Source organism: Rhincodon typus, chromosome 34 (assembly GCF_021869965.1).
Source record: "Rhincodon typus isolate 14 chromosome 34, sRhiTyp1.1, whole genome shotgun sequence".
Lineage (NCBI taxonomy): Eukaryota > Metazoa > Chordata > Chondrichthyes > Orectolobiformes > Rhincodontidae > Rhincodon > Rhincodon typus.
The window spans coordinates 20107506-20122786 of NC_063365.1; the positions used below are offsets into that span (position 1 = coordinate 20107506).

The following is a 15281-nucleotide window of genomic DNA, read 5'->3' on the forward strand; positions in this document are numbered from 1 at the left end:
CCGGTGACCCTTCCTCAGAACAGTTCTGAGGAATGGTCACCGGACCCGAAACGTTAACTCTGTTTTCTCCTCCACAGATATGGCCAGACCTGCTGAGCTTTTCCAGCATCTTTGTTTTTGTCCCATCTCTTTACCCATGTGTTCATTGCTAATTTGAGACTGAACAAATGAACATTGAAGGATACAAAATAAAGGGGTGGCCTTGTGCTGAAGAGATCCCAAGGGATGAGTGGCATGTTTTCTAGATCAATTCTCTTCTGTTGCACCATGCAGAATAATTGAATAGGTGAAGACTTAAGGGTACCGACAGAGAGTGTGTCACCACTGCACTATTAAATGAAACAGAGCCAAACTGTTTAGAACTTAATTTGTATCATGTGATTGATTCGAGAAAGAGAAAAAAGACCAATTTATTTCTTTGCATGTAGCCTACTGCTGCTTTGATTTCATTTCCGTCATACTGGTAATGCTAACATTGGAATTAGTTGTGTCCTGCATTCCACTGAGATTAAAAGCTGTTCAATACTGTATTAGTAGAATGTCAAAAAGACAGCACTCTGTTATATGATAAAAAAAATGTTACAAAGCTGAAGATCTGAAATAAATGCTTAGCAGATCTGACTGGATTTTAGAGTAGTTTGCTTCACAATGTTAATAGTCTATAAAAACAAAATACTGCAGATGCTGGAAACTAGCAAAACAAAGAACAGGAAAAGAAAGTGACGCATTAATAAAGCACTATTCCCAAATGGTGGATGACACAGCACTTTTCCAGCCAACTAAATATTTTTGAAGTGCAGTGGCTGTTGTAATCTAGGAAATATGGCAGTAAGTTTCCTCACAGAAGCTCCCAAAAGCAGAAATGTGGCAATGACTGAATATCTGCTTCTCTTTTAGTTCACTTGGTTGAGTGATTAAATACTGGCCAGGACATCAGGGAGAACTCCTCTGCCGTACTTTGAGCTAGTGCTGTGGAATCTTTTACACTCGCTTGAGAGGCCTGATGTAATTTAACGTCTCATCCGAAAGTTGGTTCCTCCAACAATGCTCAGATACCCCGCAGTACTGCAATGCTTAACTTTTGCTTCTGTGTTCAAATCCTGACACTGAGATTTGGACTGAACCATAACTGGCAGAAGTGCTGGAAACATTCAGCAGTTGAGCAGACTCTGCAGAGAAGCATTCTGTTGAAACAGTTAATGGGCTGTTTTGCTTCCCTTTTTATTAAAATGCGTTCACCACTTCTATAACTTATCCCTATCTCCAGCTGTATATATCCCATCTTGCGCATTCTGATCTTCCAGCTTGTTGTGTGTGTTTCCTTCCTGCCTCCATCCTCCCCCCGACACACTCATTCACGTACATATTGGTAGTGGTCTCCCTTGTCGTCATGTCCTTGCGTTCTGCAGTTTTCCTCCTAATTGTTCAGGTCTTAGCTTTTCCAAATAGTTCACTCTTTCCTCCATTCTGTCTGCTTTCTCAAATGGGAAATGACTTGGGACAGTTCCAACATTAAAGGTGTAATACAAATGCAGTTTGTTAACTGAGAAACCACAATTTCTGTAGGTGCTAAGATCGATCATGACTTTGCTAACACTCAATGACTTAATGGGCCATGTAATTGCTGATATAAGTCAAATCACTCTTGACTCAAGAAGACTAATAGCCTAGTAACTGCTGTTGTCAATGGTAATGTATCATTTAAAATGAATGACTTAACTCCTGTATTAAAATAATAACGAAGAACATCAGATGAACACCTTACTGTTGGCAAATTTCTGTAATAGATTTGTGTTCTGTACATCCTCTACATCAGAATTCTCAGAAAATGACAGTTTGAGAGTTTCATTTTTGAAATATTTTACTGCTACCTCATTATCATTCCCTTCCAAGGTGTGAATTTCAAAAAAAGTCCAAATGGATGAGTGGGCCCATGGAAGTAATGATGCTAAAGGCATTGTATCTGATTTAGACAAATAAAGCCTGCCAAATTTTTTGACATAATTACTGATTATTTCAGTTGCAGAAGAGAGAAGATAATGGAGAGTTTAGTTGCGAACATTGAGGAATATGAGGAGCACGTCGCCCAAAGAAAGTATGGAATTGGGCCATCTTAGCGCAGTCAAGAAGGAATAGGATAGATCTTTGGCCAAAGAAGAGGGCAAAAATAAACAATGAGATGATGTAGAATGTTTTTGAACTTTGAGACCAGTTTGATGGGCTGTGATGGTTCAGTTTGGTTTCTAATTCATAATTCAATCTTCTTTTGTTGCAAAGCCAATGACTATCTCAGTGGTAAGATTTTGACACCTTAAAAGATCTGCACATGTCAAAATGCATATGTTTGGGAAAAGAAGCAAAGGTGAGGTGATAAAAATTTTCTTCACGTTTAGTAAGATTTAGGATATGGAATACACGACCTGAAGACTGTGGTGGAGGCAGGTTCAATTGAGCCATCATGAAGGCATCGAATGATTATTTAAATAGAAGCAATATACAAAATTATTGTCATCTGCATCATTACTATTCTGTGAAGCCGGTCTTGCAATTTATTGCTGTCTGTGGGATCATACTGTGCAGAAGATTACCAGCCACAACTGCCTGCATAGAAGTATGTATCTAAAACAAGACTTGAGAGAGATGTAACGAAGCATTAAATAAATATGACTGCAATCTTTCTAGCATGGTTTCTACATGCTAGCAGACGGATTTACAAGCAGGAGGGGTGTGTTACAACAGGCGTTCATGTGCACAGAATAATGCATGATACAACACTTGTTGCATGAATGCACTTTCTGAAACACAGGTCCGATTAGGCTGTAAAGAAAGGAGCAGCTGCAGTGGACCACAGCTTTTGTACACAATTCATTCAGTCATCATGTATTCAGGTAGTTAAACTATCCATGTAATTTTTCCTCACTAAATGTGTTAGCAAGTAACTTCACATTCTGCACTTATAAATGACTGATAGAGCAGTGCAGTCATTTTAACCTTTGCTGGATTCATGACAGGTACGGTAAACAGGTAAGGACATTTGTTTTGGCTTCGGAGCAGAAGAATTGAATCACCTCGGGAACCAGTCAACTCAAGTGCTTTCTAGTCTTTGGACCTACTAAGTCATGAGAACTTGCATAAAAGTCCTAAAATTGTTAGATCTGAGCGAGCTTAAACCAGGATTGAAAAAGATTTATGCCATCGGACTCAGGAAGTCTGAGGGAGTCTGATTCATGAAGGAATTGTAAAAATGTATCTGAGCTACACAAGTAAAGAAAACTGGGAGGGGTCGGTTAAGTAAAGATTTAGAAACTGAGATAGGACTGATATTTCTCTGGAATTGAGTATCTATAAAAGAATACTTTTGGGAAATAGATTGAAACTGTGTATTGTGTTACAAATACAGTTAGGGACTATGAGAAACTGGAATATAGATCTATTTGGATATTACTGGTTTGAAAAGGGCTTATCATGTGATTTATTGGAATCCAAAGGTCAAAGGCAGTTGTGATTTGTTTGTTGGGAAAATATAATTTTGAGAGATACGTCTACTAACAAGCTTTAAAGAGATCAAAGAGGTGTGTATTAAGGCCCACAAATTTGGAAAATCCCTATGATTTAAGTTGTTTGCATCACAAAAATGGTTTCGTAGATATGGGCAATTGTTGTAGAAGCTTACAGGGAAAAGCAGGTCTCACTCTCAGTCAACAAGTGACAAAGGTAGGGCCCGCTGTAAGATGCTAGTGAAGTATTAGTGAAATCCGATAAAGATAAGAACCAGGGTTCCTAACTACTTTCTATCTGAATGTGAAATCTGGTCTAGGCCCGAAACGTCAGCCTTCCTGCTTCTCTGATGCTGCTTGGCCTGCTGTGTTCATCCAGCTCTACACCTTGTTATCTCAGATTCTCCAGCATCTGCAGTTCCTACTATCTCTGAAGATCTTCCATCATTTTGTGACTGTCAGCAATTTGATCTTGATGAAGAAAATCGAAGGAACTATGAGAAGTCAACCTCTTGTGCACAGCATGATCCCACAAACAGCAATAAATTGCAAGACCACTTTCACGGAATCACAAGATTGTAATGGTGCAGACGACAGTAATTTTGCATATTGTTTCTATTTAAATAATCATCCAATGCTTTCTTGAATGGCACAATTGAACATGCTTCCACCACACTTTACAGGCTGTGTGTGAAGAACATTTTTTTTCTCATCTCACCTTTGCTTCTTTTGCAAATCAATTTAAAGCTGTCGCCTTTGGTTCTTAATCTGTTCACAGGTGGGAACAGTTTTGTTTTATAATTCATGGGATGAGGGCATCCCTGGCTAAACCAGCATTTATTGCCCACTCCTAATTGTCGAGAGGAGAGTTAAGAATCAAGCATATTGCTGTGGGTCTGGAGTCATATGTAGCCCAGACCAGGTAAGGATGGCAGTTTTTTTTCCCTACAGAACATTAGTGAACCAGATGGGTTTTTACAACAAATGACAATGGTTACATCATTGCCATTAGTCTAGATTTTTGTTAAACTCCAGATTCTTTCTTATTGAATTCAAATTTCACCATTTTACATGGTGGGATTCACACCCGTGTACCCAGTACATGAGCTTGAGGTTCCAGATTAATAGTTCAGTGAATTTACCACTGCATCACTACCTCTCTATCCAATCTGTCCAGACCCTCCATGATTTTGAAAACTTCTATCAAATCTCCTCTTAGAAATCTCCTCTTAGCCTTCACTCGAATGAAAACAGTTCCAACTTCTCCAAAAAACTTCCTCATAACAGAAGTGTCTCACCCTTGAAGCCATTCTCGTAAATCTCTCCTGCACTCTCTAGGGCATTCACATCCTTCCTATACTGTGGTGCCCAGAATTGTATACAGAGCTCCAGCTGAAGTCAGACCACTGTCTTATATACATTCATCATAACTTCCCTGTTCTTGTACACTCTGGCCCTATTTATGAAGCTACAAGTACTATATCTTTATTAACAGTTTTCTTTACCTGACCTCTTGCCTTTTTAATGATTTATGTACATACATACCCAGGTCTGTCTACCACTACACGCCCTCTAAAATAGCCCGTTTTATACTGGCTGTACCAAAGTGCATCAGTTTCCATCTCTAAATAGATTAATAGAGCTTCCTGCTTTATTCTTTCCCAAGTTAACGGGCTCTTTAACATCCACTCAAAATGACCAGAGATGACCTCGATTTAACATTTGGACACAGTCTGGAACACCAGTAATGCAGCAAACTTTACAAGTTGTGAGCTTGAATTACGAACTGTGGAATTTTGTGGAAAACAGGTTAATCAGACTGTTCTGAAGTCTGTTGATCCAAAATTTCAATTAATAATCTTTTTCCTTTACCTGTCTCCTTATTTTAATACAGGGATTACTAACATGTTCAAGTAACATGTTCACTGGCTCCAAGGGGAGAATGTCATAACTTGAATCAAACCAATATCCTGACTCTCATTTTGAGAAACATTTGTATGATTTTAAGAAATTGGAAAAAGAATGAAGGGGCAACATGAGGAACAAAACATTTGTGTAATTGTTAACTAAAAGCAATAGAGATGTGGTCTCTGAAATTTACGATCAGGATGAGTTGGTCAACGTACAAAACTAATGAAAGAAGACAGACACACAAGAAGAGTTTTTGCAGATGATCACCAAAATACTGCTATAATTCTTTGGGCACATACTTCTGAGAAAGAAACCAGAACATCTGGTATTGACTGATAAAGCTGAGGGTAGCAGAAGAAGAGAAAGGAAGAATTACACTCTCAGTTTAAGAAAACAGAACGGTTATTAGATTTGGGAACAAAACCAAAGTGTTGGTTGCTGTCAGGGGCCGTGAAAGTTGGAGAGTCATGATTGCAAACATTGTCAAAGGTAACAAGTAGAATGATCTGAAATGACCTGCCTAAAACAGTGGTGAAAACAGTTTAATTAGCAACTTTTTGAAGGAAATTCAATAAATACTTGAACAGGGGAAATTTGTAGAGCTATGGCAAAAGATTGCGGATGTGGGACCAATTAGATAGCCAACTGGGCAGGATGACCTTATCTTGTACCATTCTATGACTTCTAGTTGTTTTAAAATAAGTGATGTCACTGATGCTCTTTATTGTTATACTCTTGAAAATATGAAGAGAAATGCATTTGTAAAGTATCATTCTACTGTGCACAAAAATAACCTCCTTACTTGTAACTTAGTCATGCTAACCATTATTCTGATTTGTTCAGTTTCTTGGAAATGGTTAAGCACTTACCTCTCCTATTTTGCTTATTTTATCTATTGTAGAGCACCTGTAAAGTGCCTAGTTGGCAAGTCATGGCATTTATAAAGATTTGGTGCATTTTGGGACTAGGAGTCCTGGTTTCTCTCACTCAGGCTCATACTGATTTCTTCACATCTATTGGTAGGTGCCATTTTCCTGTTTGGGTTGAGTAGTTTTTTTTTAAAGGAATTATTGTTTGACTAATTATACCTGTACTCAAGTCATTGGTAACAGGAACAGGCTGAAATCTTGATGCGTTGACCTTTCGTTTATACTTTATCTAAAGAACCTGCATGTTAATGTTACTGTCCCAATGTTTTTCTAAGCTATGCACAAGAGGAGAGAATCCTTGGTCCAAAAGCAAAACAGTAGTCTGTGTGATCTGAGAAAAGCTAGACCTCTGAATTCAAAGCACTTGTCTGTCCTAGCAATAAGACAAGATAAATTCACTATTGTAAAAATAAATGTTATTCTGTAACCCCATATATCATCTGGATTGACTTGTCAAATGAAAGGGAATTCCTATGAATCAAATCTTGCATACCTTCTGTTACAACATGATATTGGAAGCAGCCAGGGAACGAATTGTATATCTGTAATTACACAACGTGGGATTGCATACGCTTCAAGTGTTGACACCAGCCTGATGTGTGATGGGAGCAGCATTACTGGATCCCCACCTTGCGGCATTCCCACTCTTACGATGCCATTATTATTCTGTTGATCTCAGGCCAAGCAAAATTTGCATTTACAGAATTGTCAAATTCCAGAAATTATTCACCGAGCAAGTTGTATCAGATGGAAACATCTGCCACACCATTCCCATTTCTTTGAAAATTTGTTGATTTAAAGGCCAAATATTAATTTCTAGGCTTTGTTGGGTGACCATCATAAATGTAACAGTAATGCACTGAGCCCGTTATGACCATGGCTTTAAAGCTTTATTCCTCTAGAAGTTTTCTTCATCTCCCATGAGTAGTAAACTTATTGAGTGCACAATTAAACTACTTACCATTGCCTCATACAATGACTGGGATAATAGAAGGTGAATCATGTAGGTCTTTGTATGTTCACGTTAACCTCAAAACAGAGGTGTACGAAAACTCCAAAGCATTGCTTGATTATGAACAGGGACACCATGATAATATTCCACATGTTTGTTCCAAATGAAAAATAATTTTAGGTTTGGTAGGGTGAGAAGCCATGTGAAAATTAGAAACAAATCAAAAGCAAACCCCTCTGTTTGTAAATGGGAGCAGCAGTGCTTTGGCAGGCAACCTGGTAGGGTATGGTAGGTTGAACATGTATGCAGTCAGTCCCTCCTCCTACTGTTCTGGTTTATGAATGTACTTTTTGTGCCTTTCAAAAATACATTAATTCAATGTAACTAATTTCTAAAATGATTTGATACAAATGTTTTAGCATATAACTTAGCTTTTTTTAAATATCAAAGGATATTTTTAAATTTCTTAGAAAATTGTGTTAACTTTCTTGTTAATGAAATTGCTCTTTTATGAAAAGCATCTTGCAAAAATCTGTTTTGCTGTTGTTGGGCAGGCCAGATGACTGACTTGCTGTACACTGAGAAAGATCTGCTGACTTCATTGAAAGATTACATCAAAGCAGAGGAGAGCAAACTGGGTGAAATCAAACGGTAACCGAGTTTCTTGAATTAATAGCAATTAACTTCCACTCTTTCCGTGTGTTACTTTTTTCTTTGTCCCTTCATGTGGCTGACCTGTTTGTGCACTGCACAATTGTGATCTGCGTTAATATATAATAACAGTAAAGGTTTAATTAGTTTTTAATATTAATTTCTTCTCAATCATACTAGGTGGGCAGAAAAATTGGATCAACTTACCGAGGCAGCGACAAAAGATCCAGAGGAGTTCCTAGGGCACCCAGTGAATGCTTTTAAATTGATGAAACGACTGAACACAGAATGGATGGAGCTAGAGAACTTGGTCCTAAAAGACATGTCAGATGGTCAGTGGCTAATCAACTTTTTTTTTGAGTAAATTGAGGAACAACATCTATTCTTCCCACTTCCCCTTGCTCCTTGCTGCCTCACTTATTGGCCCTTGTATTTTTCTCAACCAATCCCCATTCCTGCCATCCCTAACATCTGGAAGGGCAGGGCAAGCCAACTCATGAATCACTTCACAAACACCGCACCTTAGAAGAATTTCCTTAACAATTTTTCCCCAGATTACCTGTGTGGAGTAGGAACAGAAAATCTCATTCACAAAAACTAAAATATGAAAATCAATTGCTTCTTAAATACTTGTGTTTGTCTTACAAATGGCAGCACGGTGGCTCAGCGGTTAGCACTGCTGCCTCACAGCACCAGGGTCCCGAGTTCGAATCCAACCTTGGACGCTGTCCGTGTGGAGTTTGCACATTCTCCCTGTGTCTGTGTGGGTTCCTCCCACTGTCCAAAGATGTTCAGCTTAGGTGGATTGGCCATGATAAATTGTTCGTAGTATCCAGGGATGTGCAGGCTAGGTGGATTAGTCGTGAGAAATGCAGGGGTAGAGGGCTAGGGTAATGTGTGGGGGTGGCTGTCTGGGTGGGATGCTCTTCAGAGGCTCGGTGTGGACTTGCTGGGCCAAAATGGCTTGCTTCCACGCTATAGGGATTCTATGAAATCTGCTAAAAGAGATGATATCATGTAAACTGTAAGCCTGAGGGCTACAAATATTATCAAAAGCAACGTTTATTCACTTTTTTTAACAAGTATGTTCTCCTTGTGTAGCTAATACTGGTATTTATTGAAGCAGCTGGCAGAGTAGCCACGGGGGATTTTTTTCTGCTATGCATACTGTTTTTTTTTTAATATGTTTTTATTTGGCATCTCATCATGATGCCACAGCTGGAATTTGTAACTTGGAACATCACAGGCAGTTATGACCTGCAGTTTCATAGTGTGACTGCAGCACTGCTGCATCCAATACCATTTGCTGTTGGAACCTTGTTTTTCCATGTTTGATCCATACATTTTTTTGATTAAAAATAAGTAGCATATTGTTTTGGGTGTGTGCACATGTGTTGGTTTGTACTTTGGAACTTCCTTTTGCCTGCCAGTGTTTCCTGCAGGAAAGAGACCCTCATTGCTGACCTACCATCAATGATGCGTTCTCTTCAGCATGCTGATGAATGCTCCCGGCCCAATATCCACAAACCTGCCCTTCGCTCAGTATCTCTCGCTCTCTTTTTCTGTGTGTGCTTGGGTAAGAAGAGCATAATATATATGATCCGCCTATTCTTGACTCGTAGTTTATGACTTTTGGAATGTGCGTGTCATAGAAAAAGAAAGTGGTTGAGTAGTTATTTTTAGTAGATGTGTTTAGTGTTTCCTAACTTGATAATGAGTGCATTTAAAGGATTATCATCCAAAACTGATTTGTTCTTAGTCTGGACTCCAGAGGAGAGCACATTCTAGAAACTAATAAGATTAGATAGGGTGGACAGTGGGAGCCTTTTTCCTCGGATGGTGATGGCTAGCACGAGGGGACATAGCTTTAAATTGAGGGGTGATAGATATAGGACAGATGTCAGAGGTAGGTTCTTTACTCAGAGAGTAGTAAGGGCGTGGAATGCCCTGCCTGCAAAAGTAGTAGACTCGCCAACTTTAAGGGCATTTAAATGGTCATTGGATAAGCATATGGATGATAATGGAATAGTTTAGGTTAGATGGGCTTCAGATTGGTTTCACAGGTCGGCGCAACATCAAGGGCCGAAGGGCATGTACTGCGCTGTAATATTCTATGTTCTATGTTAACCTTCGGGAACCTGGCAACTTTGTTTTTGTGTCACTGATTCCACACATCAATCTCACATCTGCACTTTATTCAGTAAATAAATTCCAGTTAAAACAGCTGGGTTTCATATTAAAATACTTACACTGGAAAAGCTAGGAGTCTCTAAATGCGGTGGGGGCAATTTGAACTCAACCTATGCAGTAACCAACAGTTTTACTGCACTACACTTTTAAATAAACTTCATTTGGCAGATGGAGGTTATAAAGCAAAGGGCAGTGGAGCGAGCTGCATTGTAAACTGGTTGCAATCCTGGCATGAGCAAATAACAAGACATGTCTCAGCATTCAACTCTGATTTCCCAATTGAAAATGTCTAGGCGGTGGTAAAACAATTTTCAAACAATTGAAGCGGTAATGCGTTTTCATGGGCATGTTATTAAAAAAGATGTGATTAGGTTAGGCAGGCGTTGAGTTACTTTGGCGCTGAACAAAGCTGAGGTGGTGTTAAAAACTTTCCTCCTCAAAAGCTCTCTAACTTCTGTGAATGCAGGCATGGTTTTCTTGAACTGAACTTATCTACTGCTGTAGCACCTTCAACACTGGTTTATGTCTCAGTGATCCACATTCTGGTGTGTGAGGTGTCACGTTTATCTCCTTAATGGGTTTGAGTGACATTGACTGAGAAATGGGCACGAGCAAACAAGCCACCTGCAAAGGTTGACTGAAAACCCCATCACTATCAGAGAGTGCTTAATTTGATTTAAATTAATGAAACCTGTTGAGCCAAAAAAATGCCAGTTTAACCTTGTTAAAAGGAGATGGTGAAGGAACAAGAGAGTGTACAAGTTGTGGACAGTTTGATCTGAAGTTAATACCTTACATTGGTAACGCAACATGCTAATTCTAGTAGAATAGTAAACTGTCACTCCGGTGACAACCTCCATTCTACCTCCCATCTGCCCCATAGAACAAAACAGCGAGTAAGACTTTAGGACAGGATTTCCCAAAATTGTGGTTGAGACACCTAATAAATAGTGACACCTCACCTAAAGACAACAATGCATTGAATTTCAGGTATGGTTGCAGGAACCCTTCTACTCATATATTTGTCATACAGCATCCGAAACACCATGATGATAAGCAAATATCTACAGGTATATAAAATTTTGTGCTCCTAAATCTGAGTGGCCACTATAAATGACATGTTTAACACAAACATAGAACATAGAACATTACAGCGCAGCACAGGCCCTTCGGCCCTCGATGTTGCGCCGACCTGTGAAACCAATCTGAAGCCCATCTAACCTAAACTATTCCATTATCATCCATATGTTTATCCAATGACCATTTAAATGCCCTTAAAGTTGGCGAGTCTACTACTTTTGCAGGCAGGGCATTCCACGCCCTTACTACTCTCTGAGTAAAGAACCTACCTCTGACATCTGTCCTATATCTATCACCCCTCAATTTAAAGCTATGTCCCCTCGTGCTAGCCATCACCATCCGAGGAAAAAGGCTCCCACTGTCCACCCTATTTAATCCTCTGATCATCTTGTATGTCTCTATCAAGTCACCTCTTAACCTTCTTCTCTCTAACGAAAACAGCCTCAAGACCCTCAGCCTTTCCTCATAAGACCTTCCCTCCATACCAGGCAACATCCTGGTAAATCTCCTCTGCACCCTTTCCAATGCTTCCACATCCTTCCTATAATGCGGTGACCAGAACTGTACGCGATACTCCAAGTGTGGCCGCACCAGAGTTTTGTACAGCTGCAACATGACCTCATGGCTCCGAAACTCAATCCCTCTACCAATAAAACCTAACACACCGTTCGCCTTCTTAACAACCCTATCAACCTGGGTGGCAACTTTCAGTGATCTATGCACATGGACACCGAGATCTCTCTGCTCATCCACACTACCAAGAATCTTACCATTAGCCCAGTACTCTGTATTCCTGTTACTCCTTCCAAAGTGAATCACCTCACACTTTTCCGCATTAAACTCCATTTGCCACCTCTCAGCCCAGCTCTGCAGCTTATCTATGTCCCTCTGTAACCTGCAACATCCTTCCACACTATCCACAACTCCACCGACTTTGGTGTCATCCGCAAATTTACTAACCCATCCTTCTACGCCCTTATCCAGGTCATCTATAAAAATGACAAACAGCAGTGGCCCCAAAACAGATCCTTGAGGTACACCACTAGTAACTGAACTCCAGGATGAACATTTCCCATCAACCACCACCCTCTGTCTTCTTACAGCTAGCCAATTTCTGATCCAAACCGCTAAATCACCCTCAATCCCATGCCTCTGTATTTTCTGCAATAGCCTACCATGGGGAACCTTATCAAACGCTTTACTGAAATCCATATACACCACATCAACCGCTTTACCCTCATCCACCTGTTTGGTCACCTTCTCAAAGAATTCAATAAGGTTTGTGAGGCACGACCTACCCTTCACAAAACCGTGTTGACTATCCCTAATCAAATTATTCCTTTCTAGATGATTATAAATCCTATCTCTTATAATCCTTTCCAACACTTTACCCACAACCGAAGTAAGGCTCACTGGTCTATGATTACCAGGGTTGTCTCTACTCCCCTTCTTGAACAAGGGGACAACATTTGCTAGTCTCCAGTCTTCTGGCACTATTCCTGAAGACAATGACGACATAAAGATCAAAGCCAAAGGCTCTGCAATCTCCTCTCTAGCTTCCCAGAGAATCCTAGGATAAATCCCATCCAGCCCAGGGGACTTATCTATTTTCACACCCAAACAGTCAGAAATCTGATAATCTCTCAGACCCTAGTTTGGAAACTATAGTTTAAGGATGAAGGTGGTGATTTAAGGTGATGTTAACCAAATTCCCACTCTCATTTCCAGCAATTTGTTAACTCTTCTGCAGTTTTTAACTGACTATATTCAACTGGCTTGTCTTGACTCATCTGAAATCGAACCAGAAGTGGCGAGGGAGAATCTATTCTCTGCCACAGCACAGTGAAGTTGAACCAGGCAGATTACTGATGACACTTGTGGAGGTTTCTCTGGCCAGGAACAATTGCCTGAGTATGAAAACACGTATCAGATTTAGAGGGCAGTGTCTCATAAAGGCACTGATGAACAAAAGTGCTGTGGGGATCCACTAACCCGACTGAAGTGTTAAGGTGAAATCCTGCCTTAGAAGAGGATGAATGGAACCAAAAGTGAAACAGATAATGAGTGAATTTTCTGTGTTTTTGCATGCGTCCCAGCAGTTAAATAAAGAAAGGTTTTAATAGAAGAAAAGTAGCTGTTATAAATTGGAACAGTCGAGGTAGTAATACAAATAAACTAACCTGCCACGTCATCTGATTCCTTGTAAGTGTGAGGCAATAGGTCTGCTTCCGTCTGCTGAATCAGGACAGAATGTATATTGCAAGCACTTGGCCTGGTGTATATTTTGAATTTGATCTTTAGTTTTTGAGTGTTGACGCATTGCTACCCTGTCTTTCCACAGGGTTCATTTCTAATCTCACCATTCAGAGACAGCACTTGCCAAATGATGAAGATCAGACTGGAGCTGCCAAGGCTCTGATACGTCTCCAGGACACGTACAATCTAGACGCAGAGACCATCTCTCAAGGCAACTTGCCAGGTATGCAGAAAAAGGCAATCTTACATTTCAGTAATGTCCCTGGCTCTCAGCTCTGGCAGATGTACAGATGGCAGCAAAATTGCAGTGACTTTGCTGGGTTTGCTAAAACCTGTGGGAGAAAGCATCTGAGTATTTGTCAGTTCCGCGTTAGCAGCTGCAGCATGCCAGTCAATTTAAAAATGGTTTTACCTTCTGGTGGAAGAAGTGACTGAATAAGGTCAGATTAAAATACAGACAAATTAACATTTGTGCAGAAGTGTGATAAGTAGAAAATATGATAGTTATGATAATATTACTTTAAGGTATATATTTTTGTCACCATGTACCTTTACCGTTACAAAAATGTGTGAATTGAACAAAAGATTCAGTGTTCAAATTCAGACTATATTAGTTGGATCAAGTTATAACTTTTACATCTAAACATCTCAATATTTTTCACAGAATCACTATTCTAAATGCCGTAAATTTTGTTTAAAAATTTGCCCATGGGATGTGGGGCCTGCTGGCTAGGCCAGCATTTATTGCCCATTCCTAATTGCTCAGAGGGGTCTGATGAGTCAATCATATTGTTGTGGATCTGGAGTCACATGTAGACCAGACCAGGTTAGGATGCCAGATTTCTTTCTGTAAAGGACATTAGTGAACCAGATAGGTTTTCAACAAATATCAACAGTGGTTGCAAAGCCATTTTTAGGATGTTTATTTTATAAAATTCAGATTTGACAATCTGCCAAGATGGCATTCAAATCCATGTCCCCAGAGCCTTAGAGGTTCTGGATCACTAGTCAATGACATGGGTTTGCCTATTATCCACTGAGTAGAAGCTGCTGTAGCAACATAAATATGGTATTTCTCTGAGAAAAAGAGGATGAACTGTAAGACAAGTCTGTGGCTCATTTGGCATTGTTCCCTACTTCCGTTAATTTCTTCCAGTTGACACTTCATCTCCTGTTAGTAGCACAGTTTGATTTAAAGCATCTTCTTTGAGTGATCTCTTGGAAATCATGTGAGAGAAACATTTTGAAGGAAAAGCTTTTTATTTGCTCTGATTCTAAAACTAGTGGATGTTCAGAATCTCATATCTCTAAGCCAGAATGTTGTGACTTGAACACCCACCATAGGATTTGAGTGCCTTTTTTAGGATGCCAGTCCAGTGCTGTACTGTAGAAATGTGTGGCAGGCTTTTAGATAGATTTAAATCTGTAATGAAAACTGAGTAGGGTGGGTTTTATTGAAGGATATGACGAAAAGGACTGCCTCATTGGAACAGCTCAAACTAACATGAATATACCAGATGCTAACGAAGGACTGGAATGTTGAACTTTAGCTTTATTTCTACTTCATACTAAGATTTTGTACCTCAGTACCATTGTACCTAAGATGGCACTGGGAATTGTGACTTTGTACTCTTTTCACTATACTCAGGAATCCTTGTACTTGAGTATGCAGGACAATAAAATCTAATTCTGAATAGGAGCAGGAATAAAGCTATAATTCCAGGAACCTGCTCCGCAATTCAGTGCAACGGTGGCTGAGATTCTGCCTTAATTCCTCTTTTGACTCCCTGTGCAAATGCCTTGATTTCCTGAGAG

At 39.7% G+C, this 15281-nt stretch overlaps 2 protein-coding genes across 5 annotated transcripts in view; both read left to right on the top strand.

Annotated features, from left to right (window-relative positions):
- si:ch211-248a14.8 overlaps positions 1 to 2065 on the top strand; it is a 10021-nt gene extending 7956 nt beyond the window's left edge. Inside the window, 1 exon segment of the mRNA XM_020535454.2 lies at positions 2021 to 2065. Coding sequence (XP_020391043.2) covers positions 2021 to 2065 — 45 coding nt within the window.
- Positions 2066 to 6313: 4248 nt separating this feature from the next.
- Positions 6314 to 15281, top strand: part of p4ha1b (prolyl 4-hydroxylase, alpha polypeptide I b) — a 50076-nt gene continuing 41108 nt past the window's right edge. For all 4 annotated transcript variants that reach the window (XM_048616274.1, XM_048616275.1, XM_048616276.1 and 1 more), the window contains exons 1-4: positions 6314 to 6427; positions 7844 to 7940; positions 8121 to 8272; positions 13552 to 13689. In XM_048616274.1, the coding sequence (XP_048472231.1) occupies positions 6340 to 6427; positions 7844 to 7940; positions 8121 to 8272; positions 13552 to 13689 (475 nt within the window). In that variant the 5' untranslated portion in view covers positions 6314 to 6339. The remainder of the gene's footprint in view (positions 6428 to 7843; positions 7941 to 8120; positions 8273 to 13551; positions 13690 to 15281) is intronic.